Here is a 13,032-nt window from a genome sequence, read left to right on the forward strand (position 1 = left end):
TATACCTGGAATGTGATGCAAGGCAATGGTTCCCTCGTGTGCATGAAGTTTGAATCCTCCTTGCATGGGCTTGTACAGGCACATGTAAGGCCCAATAATGGGTGATACACAATGCTGATACCTCATGGAAGTGAATTGGACGTGCAATTCTGATGGAAATAGCTTGCACATGAAGTTACAAAGTGAAATGCAAAAATGAACATAAACATAAAGCTCTTCGAAACTCACACATGGAAAGTCCAAAAAATTAATGTGAGTAATGGTTGGAAAGCCATTTAAATAAGGAACAAAAGTCATGTTGGGAAAAATTTCATTTGGCATATTGAAATTTATGAAAACTGGCTGTGAAGGTTTGGGTACAAAACATGTTTAGGTTCCCCTTTGAAAAAATTTACCAAAAGCAAGCATCTTTAAGCCCCTCTGTTTCAATGATGTAAGCCTCAAATGGAAAAACCTCCAACATAAAAGTTATAGATATTTTCTAGATTATAAATTTAGACTCAAATTTTGCATCATTTGTATTTTTTATGAGAAAGTTATGGGCACTTGAAGTTGGACATTTTCCAAATTCAATGACTTAGGTCCAAAGTGACCTATAATATTTTGTATTATCACATGTGTTTCCTTTAGGATTATAAAATTTTGTCCAACATAACATTTGAAGAATACATCTTAAGATTTCCAATTAATTTGGTATCACCTCAAAATAATTAAAATTAAGGAAGTTAGGTCCTTGGGAAGTTGTCCCAAAATTAGGGTTTCAGTCAAAATGATCTATAATGTTTTGAAATGAATGATGACCTTTCAAGTTTCAAATAGATTTTTGATGAACATGAAAGTTGTTCATATGGTTTTTAATAACATTGTTTCTCTTGGGGTCATCTTCATTTGACAAACACATCACAAGTTGTATCTCAGTGATCTTCAGTTTAGTTAGATGACTTGACTGGTCAACTTTTCAAGGCCAAACTTCCAATCTTGATGAATGAATGATTGAGGGGCCTCACATAGGCTCATATATGCATAAAATTATGAATGAAATAACTTCCTTTGATTAAATTTGATCATAGGTTGAGGTTGCTTCATGAGCAAGGCATAGTTGAAGCACAGTTGAATTAGGGTTTCCTTGAGAAACAATCCTCAAGCCCTTTGGGTTATCTTGATCAAATTGGAAAATTGAGATACTTGGGAGACATATATTATGATTAAGAGCTTTGTGGACCATTGGCATGCTTTTTCTCATCTTCATCTAGCCACTTCATTGAGCTTATGAGCCTCCTATGAGCATGAGAGCACATGATCACTTGAGCTTCAAAACGAAAAGAGTTAGTGGCATATTTTTGTGCTTTTAGTTAGTAATCAATATAATAAAAGCAATAATATATAATACAAGCATGCTTGGTGGTCTCAAACCACTCACACAAGTCTCAACCCAAGGGTTAAGGAGTCAAACATGCTATGATCCTTGAGGCAATGCATTGAGCAGTGATATGATGCCATGAGGGATCTTAGGATCAAAATTAGGGTCTTACACAAGGGTTTTATTTAAGAACCACTTGTGTGGGTTGTAAGCTAAAAAGCCCACTTAAGTGTATGCGGCTCATACTTATGATATATCAAAATCACTTAAGCGCGTGGTACCTTACCATATTTCGTATTCTACTTAAATGCACCATACCTTACGATGTTCTACAATTCACTTAAGTGAACCGTACCTTACGGTATTCCTTATTTACTCTATCTCGCATCAATCCGTTCTTTTGTGTGTGACCTTGTAGGTTTTCGCGACATTGGTAATTATATTAAATCACATATTTAACATAATAAACAGTGAGCGGTATCTAGCAACACATCACTATTACCCAAGACACGAAAATGTCATGTGATCTGAAAAATCCTTTTGTGATAATACTTATGTGTACAATTACCCTTTTGCCCTTATGTCTATATTGAACACAAGGCATAGACTATTTCATCCTTTTCCAGTTCAATATTGGACCCATAAACATTTATCATGTTACGCAGGATGGGCAAATTCCATCTAGGTCACTCATGTCCCTCAGCATGCTTCATGGAATACCCATCAACTATCTTTATGGTCATCCAGTTACGGACAATGTTTGATCAGCAATAAGGCACTTGACTCTACATCTAGGGTCCATAGTGGTTTCAGGCCGAATGGTGGTATACACCATTATCACCATGAGAATAACTTATGACACTTTGCATAACATTTTATATAGTATTCTCATAGCGGGTCAATCCAGTATAATTATTACTCTTAATATTCATACATATGCTTAAGACTTGATAACTCCTTATCCATGACCCATGAGATGTGATCATCAGTCTATATACATAATAGTCTTAATGTTTTAATGTTATCTCACTTCACAACAAAGCTCGACTACGGATACTTTAAGAATAGTGTCCTTATGTTTAATGGGATCTCATGATCAAGTCACATGATATATTAAACGGACTACATATTCTAGGGACTTTATTAGCCAAATATAATAAAGAAAAAAAACTTTTATTATTAATAAATAATTCGATACAAGTACCAAAAGTATTGGCCTCTAGGGCTTAAACCAAGAATAATAACCTTATAGATCATCTCCCTCTCTGTTGGTGCAAAGGTAGAATATATGATGAATGGAAATATTCTTATTCAGAGAATGACGGCTACAAACAGGATTAAAAGTTACAATGATTGACACCCTATTTATAAGCTAAAAACTAGGGTTACTACAATAGGATAAAATACTAAAATACCCTCTAACAAACTTAGGGGCTAAGAAAATATCACAATTTAAATATGAATTAAATCTAATACCATCCCTTAATTCATATTCCATCAAAACTTGTAACACCAATTCCATCCCTTAATCTGAGAAATTGATCAGTCTTGATAGCTTTCGTCAGAACATCTGCCAACTGCTTCTGAGTGCTACAGTGTACAACTTCTAACACTCCCCTCTGAACTTGATGTCTCAGAAAATGATACTTGGTCTCAATGTGCTTGCTTCTCCCATGCAACACTGGGTTTCTGGCAAAATTGATTGCAGACTTGTTGTCAATCATCAGCTTCAGAGGTTTGTTTACTTTAATCTTCAGATCCTGCAATAGATTCAGAATCCACACAGCTTGGCACGCAGTAACAGCACCTGCAATGTATTCAGCTTCACAAGTTGACAACGCCACAACAGGTTGCTTCTTGGAACACCAAGAAATGGGACCTCCCAGAAATTTGAATAAGTACCCAGACGTACTTCTTCTGTCAACTCTATCTCCACACCAATCAGAATCTGAATAGCTCAGAAGTTCTGACTCATCCTTTCTTCCAGAAGGAAATAATACTCCATACTTCAGAGTTCCCTTGATATACCTTAGAATCCTGACTGCAGCTTGGTAATGGGACCACTTAGGTTTACTCATGAACCTACTAACCATCCCAACTGAATAGCAAATATTAGGTCTGGTATTGCACAAATACCTCAGAGAACCAACCAACTGTTTGAAGGTTGTAGCGTCCACATCCTTTCCATCAGAGTCAGAATCCAGTTTCTGATTTGTATCAGAAGGTGTGACAGCAATCTTACAATTCTTTAGTTCAAATCTCTTCAGAAGTTCTAATTCATACTTGAGCTGATGCAAAATAATACCTTTCTCAGAGTATCTAAACTCCATCCCTAGAAAGTATGTCATTTTGCCTAGATCAGTCATTTCGAATTCATTCATCAGAACTTTCTTGAACTTGGCTATCTCCTGTTCAGAACTTCCAGTCAGCAGTATATCATCAACATATAAACATACCAGAGTCATATTTCCTTCAGAAGTATGCTGAACATAGACACCGTACTCCATCTCACATTTCTGAAAGCCTTGCTTCTTGAAAAATGAATCAATCTTCTTATTCCAAGCTTTGGGCGCTTGTTTCAGTCCATATAGAGCTTTGTATAATCTGTACACCATCCCTTCCTAATTCTTTTTCACAAATCCAGGAGGTTGTGACACGTAAACTTCTTCTTCTAATGGACCGTTCAGAAATGCAGATTTTACATCTAAATGCATCAGAGGCCAATTCCTGTTAGCAGCTATTGCAATCACCATTCTGATTGTTTCATGTCTTGCTACAGGTGCAAACACTTCAGAGTAATCCAGCCCAGGTTTCTGTAGAAATCCTCTGGCTACCAACCTTGCTTTATGTTTGCCAATTGAACCATCTGACTTTAACTTCTGCTTGAAAACCCATCTGACGCTGATGGCTTTCTTGTCTTTTGGAAGTTCTGTCAGCTTCCAAGTCTTGTTTCTCTCTATAGCATCAAGTTCTTCTTTCATGGCCTTCAGCCAGAGCTTCTGCTTAAGAGCCTCTTCTGTACTTATGGGTTCAGAGTCTACTAACATGGCACACTGAATAACTTCTCCTTCAGAGTCTACTTCAGTGTCTTGCAGCATGTCAAATTCTGCATATCTTCTGGGGATGTTTCTGATTCTTTGTGGTCTCTGAACTTGTTCAGAGTCTTGAGCTTCAGAGTTTCTAACTTCAGATGGTTGACTTCCTCCAGAGCTTTGACCATCTTCAGGGTCTGGCATATTTCCAGAGTCTGAGTTGCCACCAGAATCTGGATTACCATCAGAGTCTGGATCATCAGAGTCTGGATCATCAGAGTCACCTTCATCTTCTGAGTCTTCTCTAGAGTCAGAATCACTATCAGAATCAGAATCAACGTCAGAGTTTACTCCAACCTCAGAAGTTCTGAACTCTGACCTTTCTTCAGAAGTTCTAACATCAGAATCAGATTGAGACTTATCCCAATTCCAAACTTCTGATTCCTTCACAATCACATCTCTGCTGAATTCAATTTTATTGGTTTCTGGACAATAGAGCTTGTATGCACCTGTACTGTGGTACCCTATCAGAATCATCATTTTGCTTCTATCATCCAGCTTCTGTCTTCTGGCTCCTGGAACATGTTTATAGCAAACAGAACCAAACACCTTCAGATGACTAACACTTTTCTTATCTCCAGTCCACTTCTGTATTGGAACTATTTCCTTCAACTTCTTCGTAGGACATCGGTTGAGTACATACGTTGCGGTGGCAACAGCCTCTCCCCAGAGCTTCTGAGGAAGCTTCTTCTCCTTTAGCATGCTTCTCACCATATCCAACAAAGTGCGGTTTCTTCTTTCAGCAAGACCATTGTGTTGAGGAGTATAAGGAGCAGTAACCTCATGCTCAATTCCATTCTCCTCACAAAACTTCTGGAACTCTTTGGAGTTATACTCACCTCCACCGTCAGTTCTAAGAATCTTCAACTTCTGACCACTCTGATTTTCAGCCTTCATTCTGAACTTCTTGAATTCATCAAACACCTCGTGTTTAAACTTAATAAGGGATACCCATGTCATTCTTGTGAATTCATCAACAAATAACACACAATATTTATTCCCTCCAATCGATGCTACTGGAAATGGACCACACACATCAAAATGTACAACTCCCAAGGCATGTTTTGCTCTTGGAGCAGTTTCTGACGCAAATGGCAATCGTGGTTGTTTTCCTTCCATGCAAACTTTGCATGACTTTTCAGGCTTCTTAATTGCAGGAATTCCATGTACCAACTTCTTTGAATTCAGATGTTTTAAGCTTCTGAAATTCAAATGACCAAATCTTCTGTGCCACAGCTCACTCTCCTTCTCAGCACTTGTTGCACTAAGACATTCTGAGTCTGCAGTTCTGACATTCACCTTGAATGTTCTATTCATTCCCTGTTCTGACTCCATAATCAACTTCTGATTGCAGTCATACAGCTTCAGAAGATTGTCCTTCATGGTAACTGAAAAACCTTTCTCAATTAATTGTCCCACACTCATCAGATTGCTTCTGATGCCAGGTACATACCACACGTTCTGAATCAATGCTGTTTTCCCATTGCTCAGAGTCACTCTGACATTTCCCATACCTTCTGCATTAAGATATTTGTCATCAGCACATCTGATCTTTGTCCTCTTTTCAGAGTCAAAGTCAACCAGCCATTTCTTGTTTCCAGTAAGATGATTTGAACAGCCAGTGTCCATATACCACCAGTCTGTCAGATCCATATCATCAGATTCAGAGGCCATTAATAGCACAGATTCGTCATCAGAACTTCTGGCTATATTTGCTTCTTCTGATTTTCTTTCCTTGTTTGACCAACAGTCTCTAGCAAAGTGACCAAACTTCTTACAGCAGTAACATTGGATTTTCTTCTTGTCATACTTCTCTTTTCCCTTCTGAGCATTCTTTTGTCTATCAGAGGTTGAGCTTTCTGACTTCTGACCACCATCAGATCTTCTCCTGGCTTCTGACTGCTTCTGATACCTCCTATCAGAAGTTGCTTTCAGAGCCTGCTGCTCTACTTCCCTTTCAGAAGTTCTCTCAGTCAAACGCAACTCTTGCGCTTCTAGACTGCTCTGCAGCTCTTCAATTCTCATGGTGCTCAGATCTTTAGAATGTTCTATTGCTACCACAATGTAATCAAATTGAGAGGTAAGGGATCTCAATACCTTCTCCATGATTGTTTCTTCAGAAAGAGTTTCTCCACACGCTTTCATCTCATTAGTGATCAGAATCACTCTGGAGATGTATTCAGAAACTTTCTCATTATTTTTCATGTTGAGATTCTCATATTGCTTTCTCAAGGACTGAAGCTTCACCTTCTTCACTGATGCGTCACCACCATAACATCTAACTAGTGTGTCCCACGCAGCCTTTGCTGTCATTGAATCTGCAATCTTCTCAAACACATTTACATCAACACATTGATGAATGAAGAACAATGCTTTCTGATCCTTCTTCCTTACTTCCTTCTGCGCGTTTTTCTGTTCATCCGTCGCATCTGCTGCTACCGGAACATAACCATCAGTGACAAGATCTAGAACATCTTGAGCACCGAACAGTACACGCATTTGGATCATCCAACGATTCCAGTTTTTACCGTCAAATACTGGAAGTTTGGTGTTCATGTTGCCGTTTCCGTTCATCTTTCTACCTTGCACAGTACACTCAGATTTCTCACACAGTGTTTCCCAACCCACAGAATTAAAATTCTGATCAGATTTTGTTCAAGATTCAACACGAATCTAAGAATCAAAATCAAACACACAAGACCTCACGTTCACTCGTGTTTCCCGTGTTTCCCAATGAATCCGAACCGGAGCTCTAGATACCAATTGTTGGTGCAAAGGTAGAATATATGATGAATGGAAATATTCTTATTCAGAGAATGACGGCTACAAACAGGATTAAAAGTTACAATGATTGACACCCTATTTATAAGCTAAAAACTAGGGTTACTACAATAGGATAAAATACTAAAATACCCTCTAACAAACTTAGGGGCTAAGAAAATATCACAATTTAAATATGAATTAAATCTAATACTCTCCACCGTGTCAAAAACTCTTAACTATTGTAGCATACTGCAAATTAATTTTTTCAAATCAATTCTAGTTTCAGCACGGAATAGTAAGTGTGAGTCATACTCAATATATTACTTATAAATTAATATATTATAGTTTATATAATAAAAAATTTGCTAATATTTGACAAAAAATAATATTATATTTCTTTAATGGTATTCTTAAATATGTGTGAAATAGTTAAACTTTTTATTTGTTTGTGAAATAATGAACACCGAAACCCATCAACTACTATATTCGTTTCTTTTTAAGTGTCATTTTTTTATTTTTTACAAATATCGAAAAAGTTAATCATTATTGTTACTTTTAAATAATAATTCATCTTTTTCCTATAATATTTTTAATTATTTATTACTTTTATTTTACATTTTCTCTCTCGGTAATAATTATGTAGGGGTAATTTTGACAAAAGTATAATTAATAATAACTTAAAATTTGCAAGTGACAATTAAAAAGAAATATTTTTTTATTAAGAAAGAGACACTTGCAAAGATACAGAGATATTAATTTAGAGATATGCTATAATGACACCAAAATGATAACACCTTAGGTATAAACTCTATTTTGAGTGTCGCTCAACTTCGATACACATAAAAAATAATAAAATAAAGAGAAAAACAGCTTATAAAGGTGGAAATGTTAAATTTAGTATTAGTAGAGTAACATAGAAAAATGAGGTCATGAAACCATGTCGACACTATGGCGCTTATCTCTATGTCCTGCGTATGACGACACTAAACCATTTCATGTCATTCGTACGTTGGATCGATCATGTTTCCAATCCAAACACTCGCCCTATTTAGTTCTCTTATTTATACTTGAGTTTCTCTTCTGTTCATCCTATTGTAAACCACTTTCTCTGTTCTCTTCTCTCCAACCTCATGTGTTTTCTTTCATAGCTTGTCTGTTTAATTTTGATGTCAATGCTTGAAATTGATTGGGCAAATGCAAAGAAAGATTGCAATGGGAAATTGACTGATCCATTTTAGTGTCTGATTGAGTGCAAATCTTTTGATGCGGAAGCACTAGTAAGCTTCTTTCCCCTGTTTTTTCTTTTTAAAATTGTTCTTTCTGCATTGCTTACAATATAATTAAGAATCATTCATTGTTCTTTTTCAATGTTTACTATATGCTATTAGCGGAGATCTATGGCTTCCAGCAATTCGTTGGATAAACTCTCCTTTTCTCCGGTAATTTTCCAAACCAAATTTCCATCGAAGCATCATCTACAATAGTTTCTCTTGTATTCTTTTACCACCAATACCCGATTCATTTGACCGATTAATCTGATTTGAGGGTCACTTCTAACCTAAGTGTTTTCATCCCTTCCGAATCATAGCTGCAGAGATCAAACTATAATCCTCACTATCAAATTTAGCGCCAAATACCATCAAGCAAACATCCATAGGTAATTTCTCTTGTATTTTTAAGTTCAGTATATTCTACTTCAATTATTATGATTTCATATTCTTTAGATTAATTTACTACTAGGTTAGATGTGAATTATATTTGATCTTTTACTCTTCAATGATTAACATTTTGTCTTTTCTATCAAATAATTATAAATATTTTCTTTTAATCAATTTTTAAATAGCTTAGATTTAACTTTAATCAGATGTAATTTTAAATGAACAAGTATCATTTTTAATTCAATTACTTTCGGGCGCAATAAAAATTAAATATAAAAATATTTTTCTTAAATTGTTACGTCAGGGTCATTGTCCCATCCTAGTCCCCACTGATTTGTATAGATCTTCAAAGTATTTATAAGATCCATAAAAGTAAATTTTTTATTTTTTATTTTTAACTAACTTAATAAATCAATAGTAAAAAATTTAAAAACCAACCACCTGATATTACCAAATAAATTTTGAAAATCATGATCAACAAACTATCAAACTTATTTATAAAATAATTATATTAAATAAAAAATAAATTATTGTTTTAAATAAAAATAAGTCTATATAAAAATTTAAAAGTATATTAAATTAAAAGTATTATGATATTTTAAATGGAATCGGACTATGTGGGATGGGGTATTTTAGAATAGATTTTGTTCCCCATCTCTGCATGTGAAAATTCACATCTTTGGGGCCTCAAACACGTTTACATCCACAAAAATCCTCCAAACAAAGGCAAACAAAGGCAAGTTAATAAACATTCGTAGGGTCGTTCATTTTGCTTTAATATTTTTTTCTATATAATTAACTGAAGTTTGAGATTTAGGTTTTAACTCATTATTTTGTTAATGTGTTCGTATTAGAAAATCCAGAATTTGAATCCAGTTTTTGTCTCAATAGATTAAAATATATAGGGTCCAATTTAAATCTATTAAAGCATTTTTAGAACTTTTAAATAAATAAAAAATACTAACAAATATCTTTAATATAACATTAAAATAGTTAAAATATCACAATGTTGTATGAAATGATATATCTGTTACTTTTATATTTATAAGATAATATTCAATTTTAACTCCATAGATGACAAAAGTGGATGACTAGAATAGATTTTATTCTAGTATTGGTTAGAAATTACTCTAAATAATATATTTTGGTTCAATTCTATAAGATTGAATTTTCCTTCCCCCAACTTAAGATTTATTCGAGGGTTTGAAAGTTGAATTATAATTTATTTAAATAAAAATTAAACTAATAAAAATAAAAAATTTACAAAAATATATCAAATCAACAATAAACTATCAAAATTATACTGTTTTTCATCATACACTCTGACGTTAACCACTCAATGAAACGAATTATTCTTTTATGCTTCGAATCAACATATATTAGGAAAAAGAATTTATTCAAAAATAAATAGCGTAAAAATGACAAAATGAAATTTTCCAAAGAAAGAATCACTATAAACTTCAAAAACAAAATCGCTAATTAAAGTAAAATCAATTTCAAAAACATATCAAGTTTACTTCAAGATAAACAACAAAAATCACTTTTAACAGAAACATAAACAATTTTGCTCATTCTATTGATTTTTTTAAAAATAATAATATTCAAAAAATATATAATAGAGAAATAAAGAACTTCGTAAATGAATTCATCGTTTGTTTATAAAATTAATTTACAAAATTATGTAAACTAAAACCCACTAAAAAACAAAAACAAACTAGCAAGTATAAATAGAAAAATCATTTTAATCACAAAACAGCACAACTGAACTTCTTGCTGTATCAATTCTTAAACAATAAAATATCCAATGTATTACACAAAAACTCTAGGGTCAAAAATAACACTCCACCAATGTTTAATTGCTTTCTTCTACAATTTCGTAGCTATCAAAATTCTCCATTAAGATAAATGCAACGAATCAGACATAATGAAACAAAAAACAAGGTAACTTAACCAAATGCAGTATAAATTACTTGTTTTACCAATGACTACAGTTGGACAATTATCAAATAATGGCAAACTAAAATACAAAGAGAAGGTACTTTTAACAATCTCCATGTTTATATCATGAGGAAATAACACGCAATTATTAGACAAAGAACGAAAATTAGTTTGATGAGGTCCATTTGATTAAATATCAGTAAGAATCTAGAAACATAAAACCCATTAAAATATTTTAATCGTTATTGAAAATCACAAACTGAACAACTACCCAATACTTGTAACTTCGATTCTAAAGAAAAGTTAAAATAGTTCAAATAGTAATATATCATAATACTGTGTAAACTAATGCATTTCCATGCAAGGGTTACCAAAATACAATAATATACAACAAAATTGCATTTGATATCATACACAATAGATGTTTAATCAAATTATAACTTATCAGATTCATAAGGCACAACCATAAAATCGAACCAACAAAAACCGAAATTTGGAAAATTTAAGTCATAAACCCTAAAAATTCACAGGTTTAATCACAGAAATTTCCCAGATCCAATAATATAAAAACACAAACTGAACAAAATAAGCCCGACATTTCATTCATTCATTATAAAAACCAAGAGTTCGCATAATAGATAGATCCAGCACAAAAACCCCTAAAACTATTGCAAAATATAAAGATAAAATCAAAACCAAAAAAGGCGACTCTGAAACTTAAAAAACCAACTAAATCACCAACACATTACTCATAAAAAGTAATCCGCAGAGATCTAACGGGTACTGGTTGGGCAATCTCTCGCAAAATGACCAGATTCTCCACAGCTGTAGCAGCTTCCACCGCCACCGCCGCCTCCACCACCTCCTCCACTGTATCTTCCACCACCTCCACCTCCGCTTCCACCCTGGCTGCAATCCCTCGCCATGTGACCAGATTCACCACAGTTATAGCAAGCGCCACCGCCGCCGCCTCCACCACGTCCTCCTCCTCGACCTCCTCCACCATAACCACCTCCTCCTCCACCGTATCCGCCACCTCCTCCACCGTATCCGCCACCTCCTCTGCTTCCACCATAACCACCTCCACCGCCACTGTTGTAGCCACCACCGCCTCCATAACCACCACCACCGCCTCCATAACCACCTCCTCCACCACGCTTGCTTCCCTGCACAGACGCACCATCAGGACCAGTCACCTGAACAGCCTTGGATCGTCCATCGGAATCAGATTCAACCTGATACTCGACAGATTCACCTTCAGCAAGACTCCTGAAACCATCAGTCTGGATCTGAGATTGGTGAACGAAAAGCTCCTCGGTACCATCATCAGGGGTAATGAATCCAAACCCCTTCTGATCGTTGAACCACTTCACCTTCCCAGATAACCTAGAACTCATGATTTCAAATTTCTTTCACAAAACCCTTTTTTTTTTCTAGCTGCGCTGCTTTAACCCTAGAAGAGACTACGAAGAGTGAAGTGAACGTTCTCTTATATATCCACCACTCGCAGTTACAATTACCCAACGGCGCGTATTTACCCTACGATCTATTACTAGGTTAATTGCCTTGGGATAGATCCAACGGTTGTGCTTTATTCTTTTAGATTTTTTTCTATAATTAATTCTCGTGCTATTCAATGTTTTTGGATATGCATAAAATATTTATTGGGCTTTTTTAATTAATATTTGTGGGCCAGGGTTTCGGATTCTTCTAATCCATTTCTGATGGACGATTTGAATTCTGAATCGCATCTTGTGGTTAGGGGTGGTGGTTTTTTGCAATGTATTTAATGCTGATCGTTGGATTGTGAGCTTCAACCTGCTGCTACCGCTCAGAGTGGGATGGTCAAAGCTGCTTCCTATTCCTTTCGAACTTTTTGAAAATTAAAAAAAATAAAATTGTTTATGCTGTTTCTCACTTTTCTGTAAAAATATCTCCTCAACCTCAATTCTCATCTCTTAAAAAAATAACTGCTAATAGGAACTTATGGCTTATCTTACACAAGTTAAGATTTTTTTTAAATAAAAAATGTTTAAATTTTTTTGTATGAGTTTATTTAATTAGATAGATCAGGCCACGGATCATTAAAATAGTCTTTTTTAAAAATATTTTAATAAATATAAATATATATATATTATTTTTTATATTTAATTTGTATTTTATATTAAAATACAAAAGTAAAGTTTAGTTATCTTTAAGAATTTATAAAAATAAAATGAAA

At 34.6% G+C, this 13,032-nt stretch overlaps 1 protein-coding gene across 1 annotated transcript; it reads right to left on the reverse strand.

Annotated features, from left to right (window-relative positions):
• Positions 1-11,388: 11,388 nt before the first annotated feature.
• LOC127100688 (glycine-rich protein 2) lies at positions 11,389-12,291 on the reverse strand. Its single transcript, XM_051037943.1, has one exon. The coding sequence runs from the start codon at positions 12,206-12,208 to the stop codon at positions 11,585-11,587; it is 624 nt and encodes a 207-aa protein (XP_050893900.1). The 5' UTR covers positions 12,209-12,291; the 3' UTR covers positions 11,389-11,584.
• Between the last annotated feature and the right edge of the window lie 741 nt (positions 12,292-13,032).

Source organism: Lathyrus oleraceus, chromosome 7 (assembly GCF_024323335.1).
Source record: "Lathyrus oleraceus cultivar Zhongwan6 chromosome 7, CAAS_Psat_ZW6_1.0, whole genome shotgun sequence".
NCBI classification, from domain to species: domain Eukaryota; kingdom Viridiplantae; phylum Streptophyta; class Magnoliopsida; order Fabales; family Fabaceae; genus Lathyrus; species Lathyrus oleraceus.